The 23490-nt window shown below is 37.3% G+C and overlaps 1 protein-coding gene across 1 annotated transcript; it reads right to left on the reverse strand.

The window, feature by feature from the left end:
* Window positions 1-456: 456 nt before the first annotated feature.
* LOC129237161 (uncharacterized) lies at window positions 457-22279 on the reverse strand. The gene is made up of 3 exons (XM_054871661.1): window positions 21238-22279; window positions 10145-11330; window positions 457-7508 (listed from the first exon to the last, which is right to left on the reverse strand). The coding sequence occupies exons 2-3, from the start codon at window positions 11147-11149 to the stop codon at window positions 2238-2240; spliced, it is 6276 nt and encodes a 2091-aa protein (XP_054727636.1). The 5' UTR covers window positions 11150-11330; window positions 21238-22279; the 3' UTR covers window positions 457-2237.
* Window positions 22280-23490: the final 1211 nt, after the last annotated feature.

The raw sequence follows: 23490 nt of genomic DNA on the forward strand, positions 1-23490 counted from the left end.
TCTAAAAAATCACGAGGTGAGCGATAGGCATTTTGATTTGAACGCCCGTTTTCATAATAAGTCTGAAGCGACTTCACGTTTCGGCGTGGTTCATTCAACATCGGCCCTTGAAATTTAACCACCCTTTATTAAAAAATAACATTTTTCTTTGAATATCAAAATAACAGCTCTGTTTGGAAAACTCTTTACGAAAGTTGTAAATCTTGCAACACAGCGAAGGCGGACTGTCGAGAAGAATGGAGGCGTATTGTAGAGGAGGCAATGGTCCACCTCGGACTGTAACGCCTAGATGATGATGATGTGTTAGGCCCAGAACTTTTCAGTCCATTTGTTAATATGGAAATTCACCCGAACGTATAGCTCAAAATGGAATAGAAATAACAAACAACTTATCTTCGATCTTTTTAATTTATTTAAATTCATAATTTATTAATTTTTTATTAAATACCTTACAATTTCAAGTATATCAATGTTTTCTTAAAGAATTCAATTATATTAATTTTAATCAAATGCTGAGCTATACTATCTCAGTTGTATGTATGTATAAGCACTAAATTCTAATTAGATTTTGACGAAAGAATACTTTGGTTATTGCTGTATAAAGTTTTGTTTTTTATTAGACTTTTTTTTATTAACTTGTAATTGAGTAATTTAAGGCCATATTTTAAGCTTCTCCTTGCTGCTGGTTTTCAATAAATACATTTATAAAAAATTACATTTTATACGCTCCAAAAACACAAATGAGCGGATAACACCAATAAAATTAGCATTAATAAGTACAAAGCGACAAATAAAACTTAAAAAAATTTGGTCGTAAGATAATTTTAAGTAAAATCCGCAGGTTAGGTTTGTAAACTACATTAGCTTAAGTACTTTAGGTTTGTAATTAATTTTCGTTTTTTTTTTCGCATTAAATATGTAAGTATCTTTTAAGCCACTTTGCGGTTTGAAGGCCTCACTCAAATATACATACAAAATTGTTCAATTAAGTGCTTGTGTCCTATGCTAAATTTCACTTCATTTCATATTCGTTTAAGTACATGTCAATTGTATTGAAGGAATTTTACAGTTACTCTTCGTTGCTTAAACATATTCACCTAAGTATTTATACTAAAACATTTATATATTTTAAGTCTTTTCTTTTGTCAAGCATAACCTCAAAATTAGGCAAAAGTCTATTAAAAAATTTGTATTATAAAAACATACAAATATCGATACGCTAAATAAATTACGTAAGTTAAGTATTTCAACTTTTGCTAACTGTGCAAAGGATGTCTATGCTGCTATTTTTATGATACTTTTATGAATAATATTTTACATTTTTATTTATTATGTAGAAAAGCTTTGGTATATATTTTGTGGGTGAATTTGATTACAATTGCACTTTTGTGCTTTATACGTAGGTAAGTAGTAACTAACTAAACTAAATTTACTAATAATAATCCGCAGGCAACACAGAAACTAAGGGTGCAGTGTAAGTTTGGCGGCGGCGCATTTGTTGCAAAAGGGCTGCTTATAATTGAAATGAGATGCTCTGAATTTCAGAGCAACGTTAAAAGGACTTACGTTTAGGTTTCGTTGAATAGTTTTGTATGCAATAAAAAAATAATTTATCAGTTAATTTTAAAGCGCGAGAAAACTTGGGCTCAATTGCATAAAATATGTGTGTATGTATGGGTGCAAGTGGCTGCAAAGATCGAATGCCAGTTGACAAGTGGGGGCTAAATTATTTGCTCTACACAAAAATACATGGAAAAGTGTGCTCTTCATATATATTTATATGCATGTAAGTATATTTAGCAACTTTATCCCCTAGCAGACGATCTTAGCGTAGGAGTTACTTATTTTTTTATAGTGAATTCATTTATCCTGCTTGGCGAAAATGTTACAAATTTCACATTTTGAATATCTACATTTCTTACTCTGCGTTTCTAAGTAGGTATTTATTAGATTATGTACGTATTATCATATATTTATAGGCATTAACTTTATTACTAAACTTGCATGACTTTGCTTTTCTACGATAAACGTTGGTTTTTTTTTGGCGCTAGCTGCCTAATGGCTTCAAGTTCTGAGCCGTTTATTTTTACATTTTTTAAGTGCTATTTGTGTGTCTTAATTGTATTGTTGTATATTTTGTTTCAGTTTTGACTAGATAAAGTCAATGCAGGCTTGAGCAGCAAAGTAAACTGCATTCTGCGTAGCTCATCACTCAGTTGACCTACAAAACTAGCAGCTCACTTCTCCACACCCAATAGTTTGGCCGCTTCATCGGCAGACGAGAGTAATTTGTTTAGTATACCTTGGTCGCTGATGCCCAGCAGATTACCAATTAAATCGTTATGCAATCCATTTGGCTGCTCCTCGGCAATATTCTCCTTCTGCTCACCACCCAAATTACTGCTACGCCACTCATTTGCTTTGCTCAGCAACTCCTGTATTTTCGGTGTACGCAGCGCAGTCACCGACGCAGACGCAGATGCGGACGCGATCGCATTGGCTGTTGTCGTTGCCGTCGTGACGGTATTGTTGAGCGTAGACGTGGGCGGTGTAGGCATTTGTTCATCGTCTGAGAAGTCGGATCCACTGTTGCCGGTGGTGGAAGCATCGCTACCAGTTACGCCATTTTGGCCACGATGAGTGTGTTTCTTCATGTGACGCAACATGCTGTGCTTGAGCGTAAATTTGCGCAAGCAGATCTCACACTGAAATGGTCGTTCACCCGAATGTGTACGCATGTGACGCCGCAAGTCTTCGGTAGACCAGAAGCGTCGCACACAGAAGGCGCAGATTACCTTGCGATTGGTGTAAGCTGGTAATTTGGGCAACAATGAAGTGAAACCATTCACTTCTTCGCCTATGCGTCGTTCCTCATCTTCGATCAGTTGTGTTTGGTTGGCTTCTGCTTCGCTGGCGATGGCGCCTTTGGATAGCAACAGCGTAAATTCCGGTGCATGTTGCTTTTTGATGTGCTCCAGGCAGTTGAAACGCTCGGCAAAGGAGCTTTCGCACAGGTGACACTTGTAGGGCAAATCGGCATTCAGTTGTGAAAGATTCTCTTTGGCGCGTGCATCAGCATCTGCGCTGCTGGTATTGGCTGCGCTCATTGAGACATTAAGTTGTTGTTGTAGCTGTGCTACAGCCAATTGTTTGAGCAGTTTGCTTTGTTGTTCTTGCTCGTGCTGTAAACGTTGGTCCTTCTCGCGCCGTTCGCGTTCCAACTGCGCCTCTTCGGCTTTGCGCTTCCGTTTTTCCTCTTCGCGCTGTCGCTGCTGCTGTTCGATCTCTTCGACCGACTTTGGCACCGGTATCGGCTCGTTCACATCTTCGGTTGGCACATACACAGACACCGCCGATTCCACATCGCCGTGCTTACGTAACAAATGGCGGTCACAATTGCTCTTCGTGGTGAAAAGTAGTGGACAATGCGAGCACTTGAATGGCTTTTGACCGGTGTGCGTAAGTATGTGTCGGCGCAAGGAACTAGACCAAGGGAACATGCGTTGGCAGTAGGGGCATGAGACGCGATTCGGAGCCAAGCTATAGGCAGATTTCTTTTTCGGTTCAACTGGCGTGGCTACATCTTCGGTACCGGAGTTATTGCTTTCACTGGCGCTGCCGGAAGCAACCAAGCCCTCCTCGTCGCTTTGCTCCATGTGATTGGCCACGTCACTGGGTCGGAAATAGTTGTTGAATGAAACGGCGTTGCTGGTAGCATTGTCGACCAGCTTGGACACTGGCACCAAGTCCTGAGACTCGTCTTTGAACGGTGAGCTGGCCACTTCTTTTAGGAATTTTCCGACAGATTCGGCTTGAGCGATCATGGCTTTCATTGTATTGGCCGGTGTGACAGGTGCAATGGGTGCGGCAGGACTTGCTGGCACAATGGGCTTAGCAGGTGCAGGCTTGGCTGCTAATGTTGCATTGGGTTTACTAGACGCTGAATTTAGTTTTTGCCCGGTTTTGATAGCCTGCTCCAGTATTGTTTCTGCCACTTTCTTCGCCGTCTCGTTAGTGCACTCACTGCCAGGTGGCGTATTCTTTAGTTCTTCAACAGCAGGCGGTTGTGGCTGAGCTTTACGCATATTTTCGACATTTTCGTTAGCGATCTGTAGCTCCTCCTCCTCTTCGTTGTCATCGAGTATTTCTTCGACATCATCGTCATCTTCATCCTCATCAATAATCAATTTCGGTTCGTCGTCTTCGATGGAGCCGTTAATGTTGGTTGGCTGACCCAATTGGTTGAATGGGAATTGCAGCCCGTTTGGTGGCGCAAGCGGTCCGAGTGCGGCGGTGGCATTCAACAACATATGGTGATTATTTCCTATGCTGCTTGAGCCGTGTGCCAAAGCTTGTTGCAGCAGGTCGGTGTCCTTGCGCGCCTTCAGCTGCTGCGCTAGTATGGCATACTTCACTTGTTCGGATATAGGCGAGGCGCCCAGTCCATTGCCCTGCCCTTGACCGGCTTGATTGTGCGCTTGAGCGAATGCCGCCTGCAAGTGGGTGATGCTATTCATCGCTGCCGCACCGCTGGCGCCGCGGCCACGCATAGCATGATGCCCACTGCGGTGGCGTTGTGCGTAGTATTGTGGATGTTGCTGCTTTACGTGCCGCTCCATATTTGAGCGTAGTGTGAAGCGCGCCGAGCAGTGCTCACAGGCGAATGGTCGCTCGGTGCGGTAACGACGTTGCTTTTGCTTTGGCATGAGCACGCCGTTCTTTATGACCATTTTCACAGGTCCACCTGGCAGTACAGTCGGTGGAATGTGCGAGTGACGTGGCATGTTCATATTAGTATTGGGAGCAGGAGGTGTCATTAAAGATTTGGGTAGCATCTGGTTCAATACATTTGGATCAGGTGCAGAATGTGGATGCGTATTTAGCTTATCAGCCATTAGTGAGCTCAAATGCGGTAGCATTGGAGCGCTCATGTTTGGTGGTGCGGGCATATTTGCTTTATTCATGTCAATACCGGGCTGTACAAATGGGTTGCCAGCAGCAGTGCCAGCGAACATTTGATTCATCAGTGGACGGAAGTCGGGCATGAAGGGGAATTGGGCCGACAAGCTCCAGAGTTCAAGCATTTTTGGCATATTCAGATTCTCCTTAACATACGAAAAAATATCGAGCTTTTTCTCAGCATCGATGCCGTTTTCCGCCATTGGCATTGGCGCGGCCACGACCTCTTTTTCAATCGGTTTAACTGCGGGCTTTTTGCTAAGATCCAAAACGTCCATGCTCAGATCGATTGGTGCGGCTTCCAAATGTTGCATGCTGGGTGGCGCAGGGCGTTCTTCATAAGACTCATTGTAGCTACCGACTAAACCGGTGGACTTATCAAGTAATTGCTCCAAACTTTTTACTTGTATCTTCATTGGCTTCGCTGACGGACTTTCGGCGGTTAACATTTCCTTAAGGTGCGATACGGGTGTTGAACGATCTTTGGGATGATGTTGCTGGTATTGCAACTCCATGTCATCATCAAAGTCGGGCGAAGAGAACATGTGCAGTTTTTTTGCGGGATCTTCGCAGGTTGAGTCTTCGGATGGATGGTAAATGATGGCACGCTTCACTTCCTCCCGTGTAGTCTTCGCATGTCTATTGCGCAGATGGCGTTCGCAATTGGCTTTTGTGGTGAAGGCATAATTGCACTCTGCACATTCGTAGGGACGATCGCCATTGTGCGTGCGCATGTGACGCACAAGCGCAGCCTTATCGCATATCGTGTAAGGGCACATGTTGCAGCGAAACGGTCCCGCCGGACCTACAGCACCCAAGTGCACGCGATTGTGGCCCTTTAGCGCGCGCAAATTCGGAAAAACTGCAGTGCAAAGTTTGCACGGAAACTCACCACGCAATTTCATTTTACGAAACTCAGATGTAAAGGCATCTTGTGCCTCCTCCTCGTCTTTATCCAAACTGTAATTGCTGGAAGGTGTGTTCACCGATTGCTCAAAGTTCTTCAGAAAATTCGAAGTGGACGATGACGAAGTCATATTGAGTATGGATTGGATATCGGCCAAATCTTTCGAGTCGTGCGATTGTTGTGAGAGCAAGTTACTCGACAATTGATCTGTCGGTTCAGTATCTGCTTCTTGTTTGATATCGGTGCTGCTTACATTACCCGCATCTCCCTCCTCGTTAGCCGAGTGCAGAGGCGAGGGCAGTGAGATCATACTCTGTGCGCAGAAAGGTTTTTGACTTTGCAAATAGAGCTGACGAAAAAAGTTGTTGCGTGCCAGACTCGTTTTCTCCTCGATTTCGGTTTCCGACAGAGGCGGCACCGTGTAGCTATCGCTAAGGCTGCGACTACGCCGCTTATGTCGCACCACGGCAGAGTCGCATTCACGTGTGTGCAACTCTAAATCCTTGCTATTGGGAAAGCTGCGGCTACACTTCACGCACTCCTTCAGCGGCAGTTGAACGTTACCGGGCATACTCTGTGGACAGAAATGCATGCTCAGTTGACTGTGTTTGCGGAATACCACCGCGCAGAGGCGACACTTCGCTGGTATATCAGCATGTGCAGTCTCCAGATGGTGATCCAAAGCGTTCATATTCGCAAATTCATCAGCATTGCAGACAGGACAAACCGGGTACTGGAAGTGTGGCTTATGCTCAGCGTCCTCGTCATCTGACGCCGCCGATGCAGAGGAGGATGTATGCATTTTTTTGGTTACGACTGCGTCGCCTTCAGTTTTATGGTCGACAGGAGCACCAACTGCATGCACATCCTCGCCGATGACGTTGTTGTTTATGGTGGTCTTCATGCGTCGCTTCAACGCTAACATCATTGTCGTGTCGTCAGCCTCAACGTCGGCTTCATCGTGTAGATCACTGAATTTACGCTTAAAACTATCTAAACTATTTCGATTTGCGTTAATATTTTTATTGTTATTGTTGGCGGCATTATTGTTAATGTTGTCGCTGTTATTATTTTTGTTGTTATGATTGTGATTTGAGCTAATGCTAATGGCACTTGATGAGGTGTCTGTAGAGCAACCACCGTCGCTTTCGCAACTTTCTACGCCGCTGCTATGTAAGCGTTTACCATTAACACCTGCACCGCCAGCGCTACCTATCAAAGTGGCAGCCGCAGCGGCCGTACCAGCATCTGCTGTCATTGCTTCCATGGCTTCCGCTGATGCTGCTGCTGTTGATGATTTGACAACTTCACTAATCAAGCCATGGCTTAATTGCGTATAAGTGGTGTTGGTGGCGGTGTTAGTGGAGGCGTTGGTTGCGGCGCCGCTACTCACAGCCGCGCCAGTCGCATTGCTAGACTGTGCTGTGTTGTTGCTGTTGTTGTTATGACTATTGCTGGCATGTTTTGTTCCATTCGAGTTGCGGCGATGATGATGATTGTGCTGATGCTGTTTGTGCGTACGCATGTGCCGATGCATGTTGCCGTTGGTGGTAAAGGTGAGGTGGCAATACTTGCAATTGAATGGTCGTTCGCCAGTGTGCACCAACACATGTCGATCCAGTGATGAGGCGGAGGAGAGCACCTAAAGGCGGTGAGAAGAGGGCGTTTGAAAGGGGAGAAAGAGAAAAATAGAAAAGGAGAAATTCAACTAATTATTTACATATTCAGTTGTTAAATTTGTGTATTTGTAAATGAAATTTGATGTCACCCAAATTATACCTTAATGTATGTAATTGTAAATGCATGGGTAAGACCCTATGGTATCTGTGGGTCTGCGGAAAAGTTCAAGTCTAACTCGTTCAAGCCTGGAAAACATGGCGATATCGACTATTACATAACTCAGTTACTCAACGGATACCGCTGTTTCTTGCAATACCTACACTAGGCCGGGTCGATGTGGGGAGGCAAAAAAATCGCCCATTGCTCTCTGAAAATAATATTCTAGGGATCAAAATAAGAAACTTTGCCGAAGGAAACATACCTCTAAAACGAATTCTGATGTCCCCCAATTTGCGTCGAACTTTTTAGTTTCTTTTCTATAACTAACTTAAATTAATTTTTCATTTACATATGTTCTGACTAAATAAATTTCTTAAGAGAAAAAATAGATATTATTATAAATAAATAAAAATAAAGAAAAAACATAGCCATTTAGCTGATTTTTTCATGTAAAGGCCAAAAATGGTGATATTTTTAAATTGGGGGACATCAGAATTCGTTTTAGAGGTATAGTTCCTTCGGCAAAGTTTCTTATTTTGATCCCTAGAATACGATTTTTACAGAGCAATGAGCGATTTTTAAATCGACCCGCCCTAACCTACATTGTTTCCAGCTAACTAACAGCCCTTTTTGCCCCAGTTGCTCGAATACAGTTGAGAGTGCAGAAACTGCGACCTTTCGCTGAAAACGTTTTAGTAAATGTCAAGCAAATCTGGAGAAGTCATTTGACTCACAGAAGATTTGTCTGAGATATGTATGTGCTCGTCCATCGCTAAATGGGACCCCGTCAAAACGTTCGCGGCCAGAAACGACAGCAGTAGTTGCAACTTCAGCTGCAACAGCAATAGAGTGAAGATGAACTGTGTTAGACAGGCCAACGACAGATACGGATGCTTGAGTCAATCACTCACTAGAGTATCAAACAGAAGTCAAGACAATAGTTTGTAAGTATCGGACTATAGCACATTTTCCGATTTTTCATTTTCTACTCCACAATCGCTAATGAACGCAGTGGGAGGAGTGGATACTATCGATGACGTAAAGTCTCTATATGCAGATAGGTGGGGAACCTGTACGTAGGAACCTGTTGTGTCAATAGACATAGACGCGGCTCCACCTGGAAGAAATGCTAATCCGGTTGCAGGATGGAAATCAGCTGAAGAGGAGGAATCACTATAACATTAGTGGGATTACACCTTTTATAATGTTTCTGACATTTTTATTATTTCCACCTCCTTAGAGAAAAAATCCTAATTCAAGAGGTTTCTAAAAGGTTTTTGCTACAAGCCAAATAACTAAATAATTTCCTGGGGTTAACTTTATGTAAAGGTCATAAAGATATTCATTCAGCTGCATTCTTGATATCCGAACTTTCATTCTGACTCAATTTCTACATTTAATGGCTTAAATCAAGTTTGGTTAATTTTCTTAATCGCAGAAAAACTTCAATCAAATTCTTGGACTATTCAAGATTTTAATGCTGAAGGCAAGTTTTACAATGGAGACAAAAAAGAAAAGAAATTGGCGGGAGGAAAATCATAATAAAATTGTGGAAAGAAGGTCCAAATGATCGAAAAATAGGAGAAATAACTAGCAGGATATGAACATTAGCTCGGACAATAACTCAAACGTACGAAAATATCGGAATTATAACTCCAAACCCAAGCGCAGGGCGGCCTTGTAAATTAACAGAATAAAGAAAATTAACAGAAAGGGAAAAGCGCAGTATTATAGAGTTTGTGCGGAAAGATGCACAGAAAGCTGCGCCAGAAGTGAAAATGAAATAAGGAATAAGTACAAAACATAGATTAGTCTTCAACCGCCAGCAGAGTCTTAAGAAAAGTCGGCTTTCATGGAAGTTGCTGGGAAGAAAGCCATTTCCCTCCCTAATAAATAGGCAAAAACGCGTTTCTTTCGCAAATGAGCCTCCAGAGTTTTGAAAAAACTTAAATTTTTTGGAAGAAAGTTTTACATTTTTGGTTTTAAAGCAAGAAAAATTGCGTGAACGAGATCTGGTACAGCGCTAAATAAAGAAAATTAATTATCAACAGTGAAACTTGGTGGTGGTGGTGGTGGGGTGGTGCGGTTGAACGTATAAGACAGCTGGTAGCGAGTGTCCAACTTTGGCGCACAATAAACAGTAGATCCTCTGCTGATTCTCAATGCAAAGTTTAACAGAGATTCCTAGAAAATGACTCATCAGGTTTCAAGATAGCAGTGGATTGTGACGACAAAAAGTGCATCAAAATAAACGTCTCAAATGCTAATTTATTTAGTCTTGGCCCAGAAGCGCAGGCGACACTACCGCCAACCAGGTAAACTCTCAAATCAAGGACACTTCTCGACTACTGTACTAAGTAACAGGGTCTGAAACTGAACATCATTCTTAAGTGTCTGCCTAAATTTAAAAGATATATTTGCATTTTTTTTTTAATTTTTATACGGCACAACAATTTTGCCTTCCCATTCTTAAAAAAAATTGTATTCGCTTTCACTTACCTTGGAACAGATAGCGCATGTGTAGTTCTCCGTATCACCAGAGGCGTAGTTGTGGCAACGTATGTGATTCGTGAACTCGTGTCGCGTCGCCGACACCACATCGCAAATGGTGCACACAAACTTCATGTCCTCGCGTTCTCTATCACCGATACCTGATTCTGGGCTGGACACCGAGGCGGATGATGCAGCCAAGCCGGTGCCACAGCCACGCGGTGACGAAGCAGCCGACGATGAGCTGTGTGAACCGTTCGCCGAGGCAGAAGCTGAGGTCGATGCCGACATTGAATTATGAGGTGGCGTCGAGTTAATACCCATAAGCGATGCGGATGCAGCAGATGTTGTTGCCGTCGCTGCGGCCGCCGCCACCAAGGATACTGCCGATGCATTCAGGTAATGACTACTACAGCTGGCGTCCACGAAACCAGACTCATTATTATTTGTCATTTGTTCGGTGGCGGATGCACTACGATTGAAGCGAAACTTCTTACGCAGTGAATTGGGATCATCCGCATTGAATTCCAATTGCACGCTAGTGCGTTTATCTAGACGCGGCGCTGTGCAGCGACGCTTGTGATGTCGCTGTGATCGCGAGCTGAGCGCATTCTGTTTGTTGCGCTGCTCATCTGGCGACTCCTCTTCATCATCATCATAATCATTAGCCTCGTCGGAGTCGTGCGGACGACGTTTGTGAGACAGCAATGTTTTGGTGCCGCTAGCGCTAGTGCGATCCGATGGTGAGGATGATGTGATGATCGCACTCGTGGCATCTGCTGTTGTATTTGGTTCATTGCTGTTGGCTTTGTTTGTGTTGTTGTTGCCAATGGTGGCCGTATGTGGTGTGGATGTGGCTGATGAGTGTGAGCTTAGCTTCTTTGGTGTACGTCCCAAATCCAAATGTTCCAAGGATGATTCCGACGTCGATGAGTCACGTCGTTCCATCTTTGTGACGTTCGATTGGATGGCTTCCAATGATGATTGTGTACCAGTGGCTGCTGCGGCGAGCATTTCGTTGTTGCTATTCGATATTTTTGCTGCTGTTATTCACACTGTAAGTGCGTATGTATGTGTTTGCGTGTGCCCGCAGTCGCGTGTCGTTTGGACGCTGCCGTGGAATTGGTTCGTTTATTCAAATATTTTTAGTAGCAAAACTGAGATGTACATTTGTATGTACATATTTGAATAGAATCTGAAATGAGAGCAAAAATTAAACGGTAATGTGATTAATTCTTCGATCTGTGTGAGTTGAGATGAAAATATGTAGGGGGACGATTGCGGACAAACAAGGTGGCAAAAGTGTACAGTGATTTTTTTGAAAGTAAAATTTTGTAATATTTCTTGTATTAAATTATATTTTAGGGTTGTTATTTGCTTTGGTAAAAGATTTTATTTATTTTTTATTTTTTATTATTGTATTAGATTTGGCTTATTTGCAAAAAACAAAAAAGTTTACAACAATTCCAAATTTATCCATAAATAGCAATGAACTAAAAATAAGTTCGGGAGATTTTTCGTCCTATTTGTTATATTTTAGAATTTTCATTTGTAAGAATTTTCTCAAAAATTTAATAAGAAATGAGCCAAATAATTTTCGGTTTACTTTGCTCTGATATTCTTAAACGCTCAGAGGTGCACGAAGTAAATTTCAAGGGCCGATGTTGAATGTAAACCACACCTAAACGTCAACGACACCGTTGGACTTCTTTCTTTGGGATTATTTGAAAGAAAAGGTGTACGTCGAAAAGCCAGCAACAATTCAAGAGCTAAGGGATGAGATAATTCGTCACATTAACGGCATAGAACATCAATTATGCCTCAGCGTCATCGAAAATTTGGACCATCGGATGAAGGTGTGTCGCCAAGGCCGTGGCGGCCATTTGGCCGATATTTTGTTTTATACGTAATTAAGCCATACCAATATTATCATAATAAAGAGAAATGACAATAATTTCCTAAAAAATTGTATTTTATTCAAAATCAACACCGGCCTTTGAAACTTAACCACCTTTACTAGACGTACAGCCATGGACATATAAATAGCACACTTGGCCTTTGTATACAAAAAGTTAATTTATTTCTTAAAATAAATACTTATCGAGAAAAAAGGGTCAGCTTTGAATTAAAAATGAGAAAAGAATATTAAGAAAAAAGTTATAAAAATATGAACTCAATTTTGCTTTTAATAGGGGACACGTCGGAGCAAAGGAAAAATGTGGCTAAAATTGAAAAGGTTTGGCTTTGTGGGCTTTTGAAAACATAAGACGAGATTTAATCTGTCATTCTGGATTTAATCTGTCTGATTGGCAAGAGCTTTTTGTTTTTCTGCTAATACCAACAAAGTGCTGAGCTTCGCTAAGTCGCTTCCTGGAAATGTTCAGAGCATATTCCTCATTTATTTCGAGCTTTATTTGCCTTGCTGACTATTCGCTTTGCTTTGCTTTTGCCAGTCAACACCAAGGATGATATAATACAAGGTTTTGTTCATAAAGTAACTGTTTTGGGAAGACGCCACCTCAGTATTAAAATCGCTTTGAGTCAACTCTAATACAATTCGTTTTTTTTGGCCTTAGCTTTCTTCCAATTTTTTTATTTAAGAAACACGGGCTTTCAATAACAAAATTAAGAGTTTTATGTACTTCTTTTAGAGAACAAAGCCCTACTTTCGATGTTTCGGTACGGATTATACCCTTATCGCTCATAAGGCACAATAAAGTTTTCCGGTGTGAAGTGTTTGCAAGATCCCAGTTTGGCAAAATATCAATCACTTTAGAATGATTTAGAATAATGGAGCCAAAATACAAAAAAAAAACCGCGAGAATACAAGTCAAGCTGAAAAACGCGCTGAAGAATCGAAGAATTAAAAATGTGCTATTTATGATTCCATTCTCAATCATTATTAGACACAATTAAATTGGGAGGTAAAGAATTCAATTAAAAGAAACGGTGTTCATTACTAGAACAAATACACACATTAAAAATGTCTCAATTTAAACTAAGTTTAACGTGTGACAGAAAAAATTCAAGTTGGTATTAGTAGTTTAAAATTTGCGCTATTTACATACATATGTGTCCATAGCTGTATCTAAAAATAATATTTTTACTAATTATATACCTTTACTATATATTTACATTAGTTTTTATATATGCATAAAAGCATAATCAACACCGTTATTTACTCGTATGTAAGAGATATACGAACTGCATTCGTAATTACATATCCACATGAAAAACCTACATACATACACATCCATACATATGTAAGAATGTATGTTTATAAATCTGTCACCATATGCCCCTCTAACAATTGTCATAAGCAAGTATATGTATGTATGCACGTGTGCACGATTACATATAAACGAACATTCGATTCGTCGCGATTGTAGCCATAGCCATTGGCCATCGAAAGCAGACATCGGGTTGTCTTCTGTGTCTTCTTCGTTTTATATTTCTGCATGTGTACGGATGTGTGTACATATGTTCGTACACATGTATGTTGTGATTAGACAGGAGGAGAGAGCTGGCTGCCTATGAATGTTATCTTGTTGGCTACTTTTCGTGTTATACACACACTTGCACACATACATAAGTATGCAGAAATAAGCAATACCATACAAAAAAAATATTAAACCGAAACCGAAATATTATATGTAATATAAAATGGAATTGAAAATGAAATGAAATGAAACGAAATAAAATAAAATTCATATGTAATACAAAAATATAGAACTAAAAAAATAAAATAAAATTGTATAAAGTAATATATAAGAAAATGCATACATATGTGGAAGAAAAAAAAAAAAAAAATAAATAAAATGTTGTAATGAAAAAAAAAATGTAAAAAAGAAAATGTTTGTCAAAATCTCTTTCTGCTCTATTACTATTTACTATATTCATTGGCTTACTAAATAAAAAAATAAAAAAAATGCGCTACGTGCTACACAAGCAACGAAACCATTGATCTTTTACGGGAAAAGTTTCCGGACCGTGTTATCTCTCGAAGAGGCCACCGAGATCTTGTGATTTAACACCTTGAGACTTTTTCTTTGGGGCCACGTGAAAGAGAAGGTCTACGCCAACAGCCCAGGGTCGATTCAAGACCTCAAAGATGGAATTCGTGAGACTATCGAGGACTTAGGGCAGCCACTTTGCAATTCGGTAATGGAAAATTTCGTGAAAAGGATATTGTCCTGTAAGCGTGGTCGTGGTGGTCATTTGCCTGATGTTATTTTCCACTAAAAACGGCATACCTTCCTCTTTATAATGAAATAAACATCCGATTATTTATATTAAAAAATAGCATTTTTCTTTGAATATCAAAATAACACCTCTGTTTGGAAAACCCTATATAAATCGTTGTAAAAAAATAATTAAATAAAATAACGAATTTCCTTCCCGCCTGCAAGTATGCAGCAAGTTGCGTTCTTGTTTATCATTTCATTCGCCGAAGTGATTGCTGCATCATTCAAAGGGCTTATCAAATGGGCGTAAATTGAGTCATGCAATGCAGGCACTAGAAGCATCAACAACAGCGACGCTTTCCCGCCATCCGAAAAAGGCTCAATAGATATAGAAAAATGTGTTTAGCTGTATCAGACTGATGTGCGCTAACAAACCTATGGAACTATGAAGCTCAAATAAATAAACGAGCTCATCCAAAAGCTCAGATAACATTCACTTAACCCTCGGTTCGCCCCTGCTCTCTCTCTCTCTCTAAGTTAAACAAATCCATTGAATTATCATTGATTCGTACTCCAAGAACTGAACTCTGTTTTGATTTGGTGGAACGCCATCGAATATCGAATGCTATGCCAAACGATTGATCAATCGCTTCAGCTCTTATTTTCATTTTCGAATTTTCTCAAATACACACACACATGTATGTAAAGGGTTTTCAAATAACAGTTTTTTTATATTGCAGGTGTTATTTATCGCCATCGAGAGATGATTAACGATTTTTTATGGCCGGAAACCCTTTATAATGAAAGTAACAATAATACGTGATTTGTCCATCACATGACCTCCTGTATGTGCACGAAATCTCACCCTAAGGTTAGAGTTTAGCCATTAATGCGAATGCACAAAAGTGACCTTTAATTTTTTTACCACTTTGTGCTTATTTTTTAAAGTACTTTTAAGCATTTAAATCGATTTTTTTTGATATTTTGAAAGTATAGGCTTTTAAGAATATACAGTCACATTTTTGGACGAATATTCCTAGTATTTTCGATTCTACAGCCGTTTGAGCAGGTGGAGTCAGATTCGTCACGCGGCCACTCTCAAAACTTTAAACTCAATTATCTCAAAACTACTTTTTTCGGCCTGGCGCTGTCAAAAAAACTATTCAACCGAATAAGGGCCGAATTTTAAGGGCTATCGCCCTAGAATCATATTATTATTTCAATTATTTCGTATATTTTTGATTAAAAAACTGGAAAAAACACATTTTCTATTTAGTAGTTTATTGTAAAAAAAATTCCTGAAAGTACTCTAAATTTTCGAGTTCTAGACTACCCGGACCCCTTAAGAGTTGGAGCGTATGTGAAAATAGCTTTTCGATTACTGAAAGATACATTTGTAGCCTAAAAAGTTGAAATTGCCCCTTAAAATGCGGTGAAATATGGCGTAAGAAAAAAAAATAAAAAAAATTAAATTAAAAAATTAAAAAATAAATATTAAAAAAAAATAATAAAAAAAAAGTTAAAATAAAATTAAAAAATTTTTTTTTTTATGGTAATTAAAAAAAAAAATAAAAAAAAAACTATACTGAGCTTTATTCTGCTGAAATATGAATGCATCTGTTACAGATGCAGGTAACTTGAAAAATCGTAAGCAATTTGTGCACCCAATTATTCTAATAACTCAAATTGCTAAATCTAATTTGCCGACGGGAAATCCGAGATCTATTTTTTGGCCTAAAAGCATACAAAATTAGAAGATTTTCTTACATTTCTTAGTAATCTGAGCTGATTTCATTTAAAGCGAACTGCTGATGATTCAGGAAGGACTGTTATGCAACTGATACATGCACATACACACATACATGTATGTATGTGGAAGGTTTGCGGCTACTCCCCAAAATGTTGATCTGCATATGGCTGTATGTATGTTCGTATGTATGTATGTATGTATGTATTATGTATGTATGTGCGTATGTGTGCACTTAAGCACATCAACACGTATATTATATCTTCTCCGATCACCAATTCTGATAAGCATTTTATCGATTTTCATGTATGTGGTGGTCTATCTGCGTTATTACCTGTGTACATATGTATGCACTTAAGTATGTTCATACGTAAATTTTTGCGCTTTCATTCAAATTCGATCGTAATGGTGAGTCATGGACAAGGCTAAATAAATTAGATTAGAATCGAGTACCTACGCTTTTGTTTTATTTTTGGCAAGTTTATATAAGTAAGTATAGATAACTTGAACGACAAATTTGAGTTTCTTTTTTTTCAACTTAAACACATTTTTTTAATGGAAACTCACTCTGATAATGATAAATGCCTCAAAGGCTTTACGTTAACAGATGTCGTTGCTGACTTTGGTGAAATTTTCTGTGAAATGTTGGTACAATTGCTACTCCCTCCATCTTGCGACAATTTCGCGCCGAATGTTAGTTTTCAGACTTTCAATCTTTCAATGGTTTATTCACATAAAGTCCATATTTCAGATCGTTCAAATAATAGTTTGCGGAAGAAGAAATCCATTATTTTTTCGGTAAATGGCTGAAGTGATCGATGGCTCATAAAGTATCACTCAAACAATTTAAAATTTATTCCTATAGTCGCATTTCACACTAAAAAAAATCGTTTGCTGTTTTTGGTTTCTTCGATTCAGTTTTAAGTTACAGGGTGTTAACAATGGAAGTCAACAAAGAAAAATCTACATTACCAAGAGCGCGCGTGTGCCCAGATGGATTCGATTACAATAAATACTGTTGTATGTATGTATGTATGTATGCATTTTGATAAGCGTGGATTGTTGATAGTTTAATTATTAAAGGGAAATTCCGTGCTGAAGTAGTTTATACGAAGAGGAGGTGGTGGCCTGTAGTTATTTGGGAAATTTCTTCAAAGATATGCGTCTTGTCGAATTGAAAGAAATGCATCTAAATTGCTGTGTGTTTTATTGCTGCTAAAAATGTTCCATGTTTAGTGTTACCCAATGGTTTACGTAATTTTAAATTAAAGTAATTTCCGATTTAACGAATATTCGATTCTACAAAAATTGCATATAAGGAATTATCCCATTTTTTTACTGAGTAGCTTTTAAAACGAATGCGGGGAATGAAGCTGTACTCAGTTTAACGAATAACTTATAAAATATTTGTTTAAAAAAAAAAAAATTATAATAATAATTAAAAAAAAAAATGAAAAAAAACAATAATAATAATAACAAAAAAGATAATAATAATAACAAAAAAAAATAAAGAAATAAATAAAAGAAAAAAATGAATAATAAAAAAAAAGTATAGCAAAAAAAAAAAAATAATAAAAAACAAATAAAAATAATAAAAGAAAAAAGAGTAATATTCATAAAAAATTAAATTAAAAAAAATTATAAAAATAATATAATAAAAGGAAAAACGTAATAATCATAAAAAAACATTACAAAAAAATAATATAATAAAAATAATAAAAGAAAAAAAGTAATAATCATACAAAAAATTAAAAAAAAAAATAAATAAAAAACAAATATATTTTATATATTAAGAAAAAAAGTAATAATAATTAAAAAAAATAAATTGTACCAAATGATTCAAGCAAAAATCATTTAAATGTAGCATTGCTTTGGTTCCTTTCGATTTTTGACCTCTGTGGTGTTATTAGTTTTTGTTTTTTTGGTTTGTTTTGGAAAAAACATGTTTAAGAATTTCTGAAATTTTTCTGTTTTATTCGATTCAATTCAAAAAGAGTTATTTAGGATATTACTCTACTTAAAGAAAAAATGAATTTAACGAATTATCCTGACAGAAATGGCCGTACAGTTCGTTAAATCGGAAAACTACTGCATTACATACTTTTTGACATTTTTTTAATTTTTTTAATAAAATTTTCACGTAAATTATGTTTTTAAATCAATAAATTTTTTTTAATTGAAATTAAAAAAAAATTATAAATTTTTTTAAATTAATTTCAATTTTTTTAAGTTTCATTTAAAAAAATTAATTAAAAAAACTAAAATTCAAAATTTAATAAAAAAAAAATTTTTTTGTTATAAATGTTTTTAATATCTAAAAATTTTCTATTTTATTCGATTCAATTCCAAATTATAGAGCCATTTAAGATATTACTCGACTTAAAGAAGAAATCGATTGACCTGACAGTTATTGTGCTCGTTAAATCAGAAAAGGACTGTATTTATATACTTTGAAAATATTGTTTTTCTTAATAAAATGTTCAATTAAATTACTATTTTTAATTGAAATTAAAATAAAAAAATTATAAATTTTTTAAATTGAAATTAAAAAAAAAATTATTTATAAATTTCAATTTTCTTAAGTTTCAATTAAAAAAAAAATTAAAAATTTAATACAAAATTTTTTTTTTCTTCAAATGTAATTACAGTAAGTTTTCTGATTTATTTAGTTTCCAACCATAATTTTTAATTACATGTACGATTTCAGAACTTTCTAGTTAACAAACAAATTTTTTGTTGTTGTAATAATTTTTTTAATTTCAGTGCAATGAATTTCTATGAAAAGTTTCTAAGTGAAAGTAGATTTTTTTAACTTAAATGTGAAGTTCTTAAAAAGATATCAAAATCCGGGCAATGCATTTTCATTGCTTTCATAAATAATAATAGATAAATATTGGCCTAGTGTTTTACTCCACGAAGTACTATATACTTAAAAATGTTACTAAATGAACTGTTTAACAAAATTCTAATTATTTTCTACTATTCTTTTTTAAATCTGAAATCTAAATATTCTCTACTATTCTTTTTTCTTCTTCCTTTCTTTTGCAACCTAAAAGAAATGTTAAATTTTCTTCATTAATATGAAATAAGTAAATTGAGTTTAATTTATGGAATGACTATTGATTGACTTATGTAGCATCAAATTGTTTTTTATAGCCTGTAAGAAATAATGCATTTTTTCGATAAATATTTTTTAAATAATTAAATATTGTAAATAAATAATTATGTGGAAAATATCGGTAGCAAAAGCTATTGAATAAAAATCTGGGACATTTTTTGATCTCACTGCTGGGATACATATCTAGTTTTTAGTGCCTAGTGGTACACTATTCTAAAGTGATAACTCTCTAATTTATTTTCTTGGCATTTAAACTCAAGGAGAATCTGCTCAAAATTAAATTTAAACTACTTAAATGATTTTCGCTCTATTAAATCAACTTTCAGATTTAAAATTAAAATTAATTTATTTAAAAGTTTACTGTCATGCCCGCTTTCAATCAAACTTTGTACATCCATTTTTTAAATGACGCCCATTTTAAATCTGCTACTAAATAAATACTTTTGAGATGTTCAGGTAATTAAGAAAAATTAAAACCAATTTCGACTTTTTCTTTCCTTAATGTACTGTAAAACAATCTGCTTAAAAAACCAACTACCGTTCAAAGGCGGTGTAAAACAGTAGAAAACATCAAGACGCACACCTCAAATAGGAGGAGGAGCTCGACTAAATACCCAAAAGCGGTGTAAGCGCCCATTATTAGGGACCATCAGATTGGATCTACTTTTTCCTGAAGAAGAGCAAAGGAGTTGAAGAGCAATGAGCTGAAGAGTGAGAACAGTCATTACATCCATTGAAAACAACCGTTCGATGCGGCCTATGGGCTGGAGGAATCATCGGCTCATATTTCTTCAAAAACGAGGCTACCACTTTGTGATGTCAGATCCGGAAATTGAAGTGCGTGATCTCTACAACATTTAGTTCCAAAAAGACGGCGCTAATTCCCATACAGAACGTGAAACAATGGATTTACTGCGCAATTTATCTCTCGTTCTCGTCTCGGACCAGTGGATTGGCCACCAAGCTCGTGTGATATCACATCTCTGGGCTTTTATTTATTGGGGTATGTAAAGAAGTCTAAATGCTTTGAGGATAAACCAGCTTCGTTTGAGGCATTGGAAGCCAAAATTACTAAAGTTATTCACGAGATACCGACCGAAGTCCTCCAGCGAGTCATTCAAAATTGGCGCAGTTGCGGCCAACATTTGAAAGAGATTTTATTTAAAAAAATAAATGTCATGAATGATTCTATACACAAAAATTAAAAGATTGCCGAATAATCTTAAACTTTCGCTGTTTTAAATCAATTTAAAATCTGGTAGCGCTTAATCACCCTTTATATATATATATATATACAAAAATAATAAAGATTGTCCAACCAATTTGGATATTCATTAATTTATTTCGATTTAAAATCCGGTAGCTCTAAATTGATCACCCTTTATATATATACACAATGCGCTGGAAACTTGTTTTAATTAAAAAATATTGAATTTAATTTACTTTTGGACCCACATACATAGACATGCACATATATGGCCTAATCACATTTTTTTCTTTCGAAATCCAAAACTAAGCTTTATCAAATCACATTTTTAAGCTCTTATATACAATATTTTTAAAGAGCATTTGCAATTAACTTGATTTTTAGTGTGTAAGTATTTTGCTCAAGTAAATATTGCACCTTGTATAATATTTGAAATTCCTAAAGCAATTAAAAAAATTTCAAAAAAAAAAATCAACAAAAATTTCCAAAAAACGAGATATTCTCTAAGCCACCATTTTTCAAAGTTAGCCTTTTACGTCCTAAATATGTATGTGTAAAATGCCTTTTAAATTATAAATTTCCCAAATTTGCTATTAGTGGCTTGGTGTTGTTGCGCAAATCGATGTACTTTTACAGTTTTGTGCCGTCAACGAACGGCAAAACTAATCAAATTTTATCGTGGCTAGGTGCCCTTTATCCGATTTACATTTAGAATTACAGAACATACCTATACATAAAATTTAATTTTGAAACTTGTTCCACCAACCCCAATTTTTTTTCGTTTTTTTTTAATTTATCCATTTGCTAACTGTTTTTTATAAATCTAAATATTTTTTTTCTATTTACCTTTTTATTAGTCGCTATGCGCAAAGTTTTTTCTTAGCCAATTTTATTCCAGAATTGTTGGTTGGTCTTGAGCAGAAATGTCACGCCAGCAAATGTTTTTATTTTGCTTTAAACACTTTGATCACAGTAACAATTTTTTTATTATATTTCATAACCTTAAATACTTCTTATATATTTAAAGCATATTTTTTTAGTTATTGTATTAGCTCGTATTTGGGTGCTTAGCTATCCTTTGGTAAGCTTATAGAAATTCACTTAATTTTTATATTCGTCACTAGTTAAAATTTTTTTTTTTAATTTTCGAAGGCTGTAACTTTTTTGTTTGTTAAATTATTTTCCTTTTTAGAGAGCACTGCTATGTTTGGTAAAATGTAATATATGTACATGCATATATATGTAGTTAGTTGTTGAATTAAATTTGAAGCACTTCACTTTCGAAATTTTTCAAAAAGTCTTATTTTCAAGTCGTTTTTTGTTATTGTTGTGAGCATCCAGAGCACTTAATCGATTTTACTTTATTAGCTTAAGTTAGTAACTCCACTTTATTTCCACAATTTCAGCAACCCGTTGTTCCAGCATTGGATGTAAACATGTTCACGGGCGCACACGGAATGATACATTCGCGTCACGATGAGTTTGATTGAAGTACCGCAGCTTAGCTCAATTCTGTTCACTTCAGTTCAGAGTATAGCAGCGCAGCGCAGTGCGACGCGTACGCAATACGACGACGTCTGCAAGACGATAAAAATTTACACACAAAAAAACAACAACAATTATTCACGAACACAAGAGATGAGTGGCGGTGAAGAAAGCCGGGGTCGGTGTTAAAGGTAGCAATGTGTCTTCTTATCTTTTTTTCCAATTTAATTCTATGCTTTGAGGGTAAAACAGTATTACAAATGGCTAAATTTGTATATCACTTTGGTTCACTTCACTGTTGCTACTTTAATTTGGGGGATGTATTCGTCGTATATATGTTTTTATGTAGATGCATCCGTTGGTATATTACAGTGCGCACATAACGAACGTATCCTTTAACACTAGCCAGATGAAAGACGACTGTGGCGAGAGCCCATCCACGGAGTAGTATTTAAAGAAAATTCTCAAAAGAGTCAAAACCGTCAGCATGCTGCTGCTGAGCGAATGTAAAGTGGATGAACAGTAGCAGCTGCAGCAACTGCAGAACAACGAAACGAAAGAAACAGCTCTTCTCAGCTCTTCCAGCAGCAGCACACGAACAAATCTAATTATTACCAACTGAGAGTAAAAGCTACGAAACCAACATCAACGCCACCAACACTTTCAATCAATCGAACCAGTCGGCTAAACCCTGACTGAATATCGCACACACAGGCACCGGAGAGCACCATATATATGAATGCGGAGAGAGCGCAACCGAAAAACGAAAACAAAACAAAACAAAACAGAATTATCTGCGTTGGCCAGCAAACCCGCATGTACACATGCACATCCTCATAGAAATAAATCTCGTATGTATGTGTTTGTCGGTTCGGTTGTTGTCTCTGCACGGAGAAGACAGTAGATAAGCGGTTCTCTCCGCCAGAAGAACTTGATACATAGCTCTCGCAAGCTGGCGTAGCAGCGCAATGGCACGATGCGAGTTTAGCACGGAAGGGGAAATGCGAGAATATATGTGAGCGTGCGGATGTGTACGGCGTTGAAAACTGCTATGACCCAAAGCCAGCCAGCCAGCCACCAGAAGCAGCCATCATAGGAGCTAATGCTTGGTTGAGAGAGCGTTGTTATCGTTGAGCACAATACGCAAAAGAAAATAGGATTAAGTTTTGCGATGTCATTCGGTGAAGTGTGCGCTTCTTGGATTGGGTAGCTGGGAGGAGCAGAATACCAGATGCGAGCAGAGCAGGCCTATTGTGTGCGCACACATTTAGTTTGAAGATTCGTACAATTCGTATACGTGTATGTATGCATGTACAATCACATTCTTGTTATTCATTTTGTTAGTGCTATTTGCCACTGCAAAGAGATGGTGCAAGATGGAAAATTTCAATTTGCTCAGTGATTATAGGTATTGTAGTATGTAGTGCAGGACCGGCATAGCTGCTAGAATGCTGTGCCTCTGCTCTTGCTCAATGAGGCGAAGAGAGATAGCAGCAATGACGTTGACGAGACCGCAGGAAATGGAGGATGGAAATGCCTTTCCACCGCAGGTAATCGGGAGAAGTTTCTCATGATTTCGTTAATCGATTGCCAGCATTAGGTGGAGTCAATTAT

Source organism: Anastrepha obliqua, chromosome 2, assembly GCF_027943255.1.
Source record: "Anastrepha obliqua isolate idAnaObli1 chromosome 2, idAnaObli1_1.0, whole genome shotgun sequence".
Taxonomy (NCBI): Eukaryota; Metazoa; Arthropoda; class Insecta; order Diptera; family Tephritidae; genus Anastrepha; species Anastrepha obliqua.

Bases quoted from the DNA above. Each gene is read 5' to 3' on its own strand.
- LOC129237161 (XM_054871661.1), bottom strand. From the start codon at position 11,149: ATGCTCGCCGCAGCAGCCACTGGTACACAATCATCATTGGAAGCCATC. The intron at 7,509-10,144 runs GTAAGTGAAAGC...CACCGCCTTTAG, and splicing joins CATGCGCTATCTGTTCCAAG to GTGCTCTCCTCCGCCTCATC.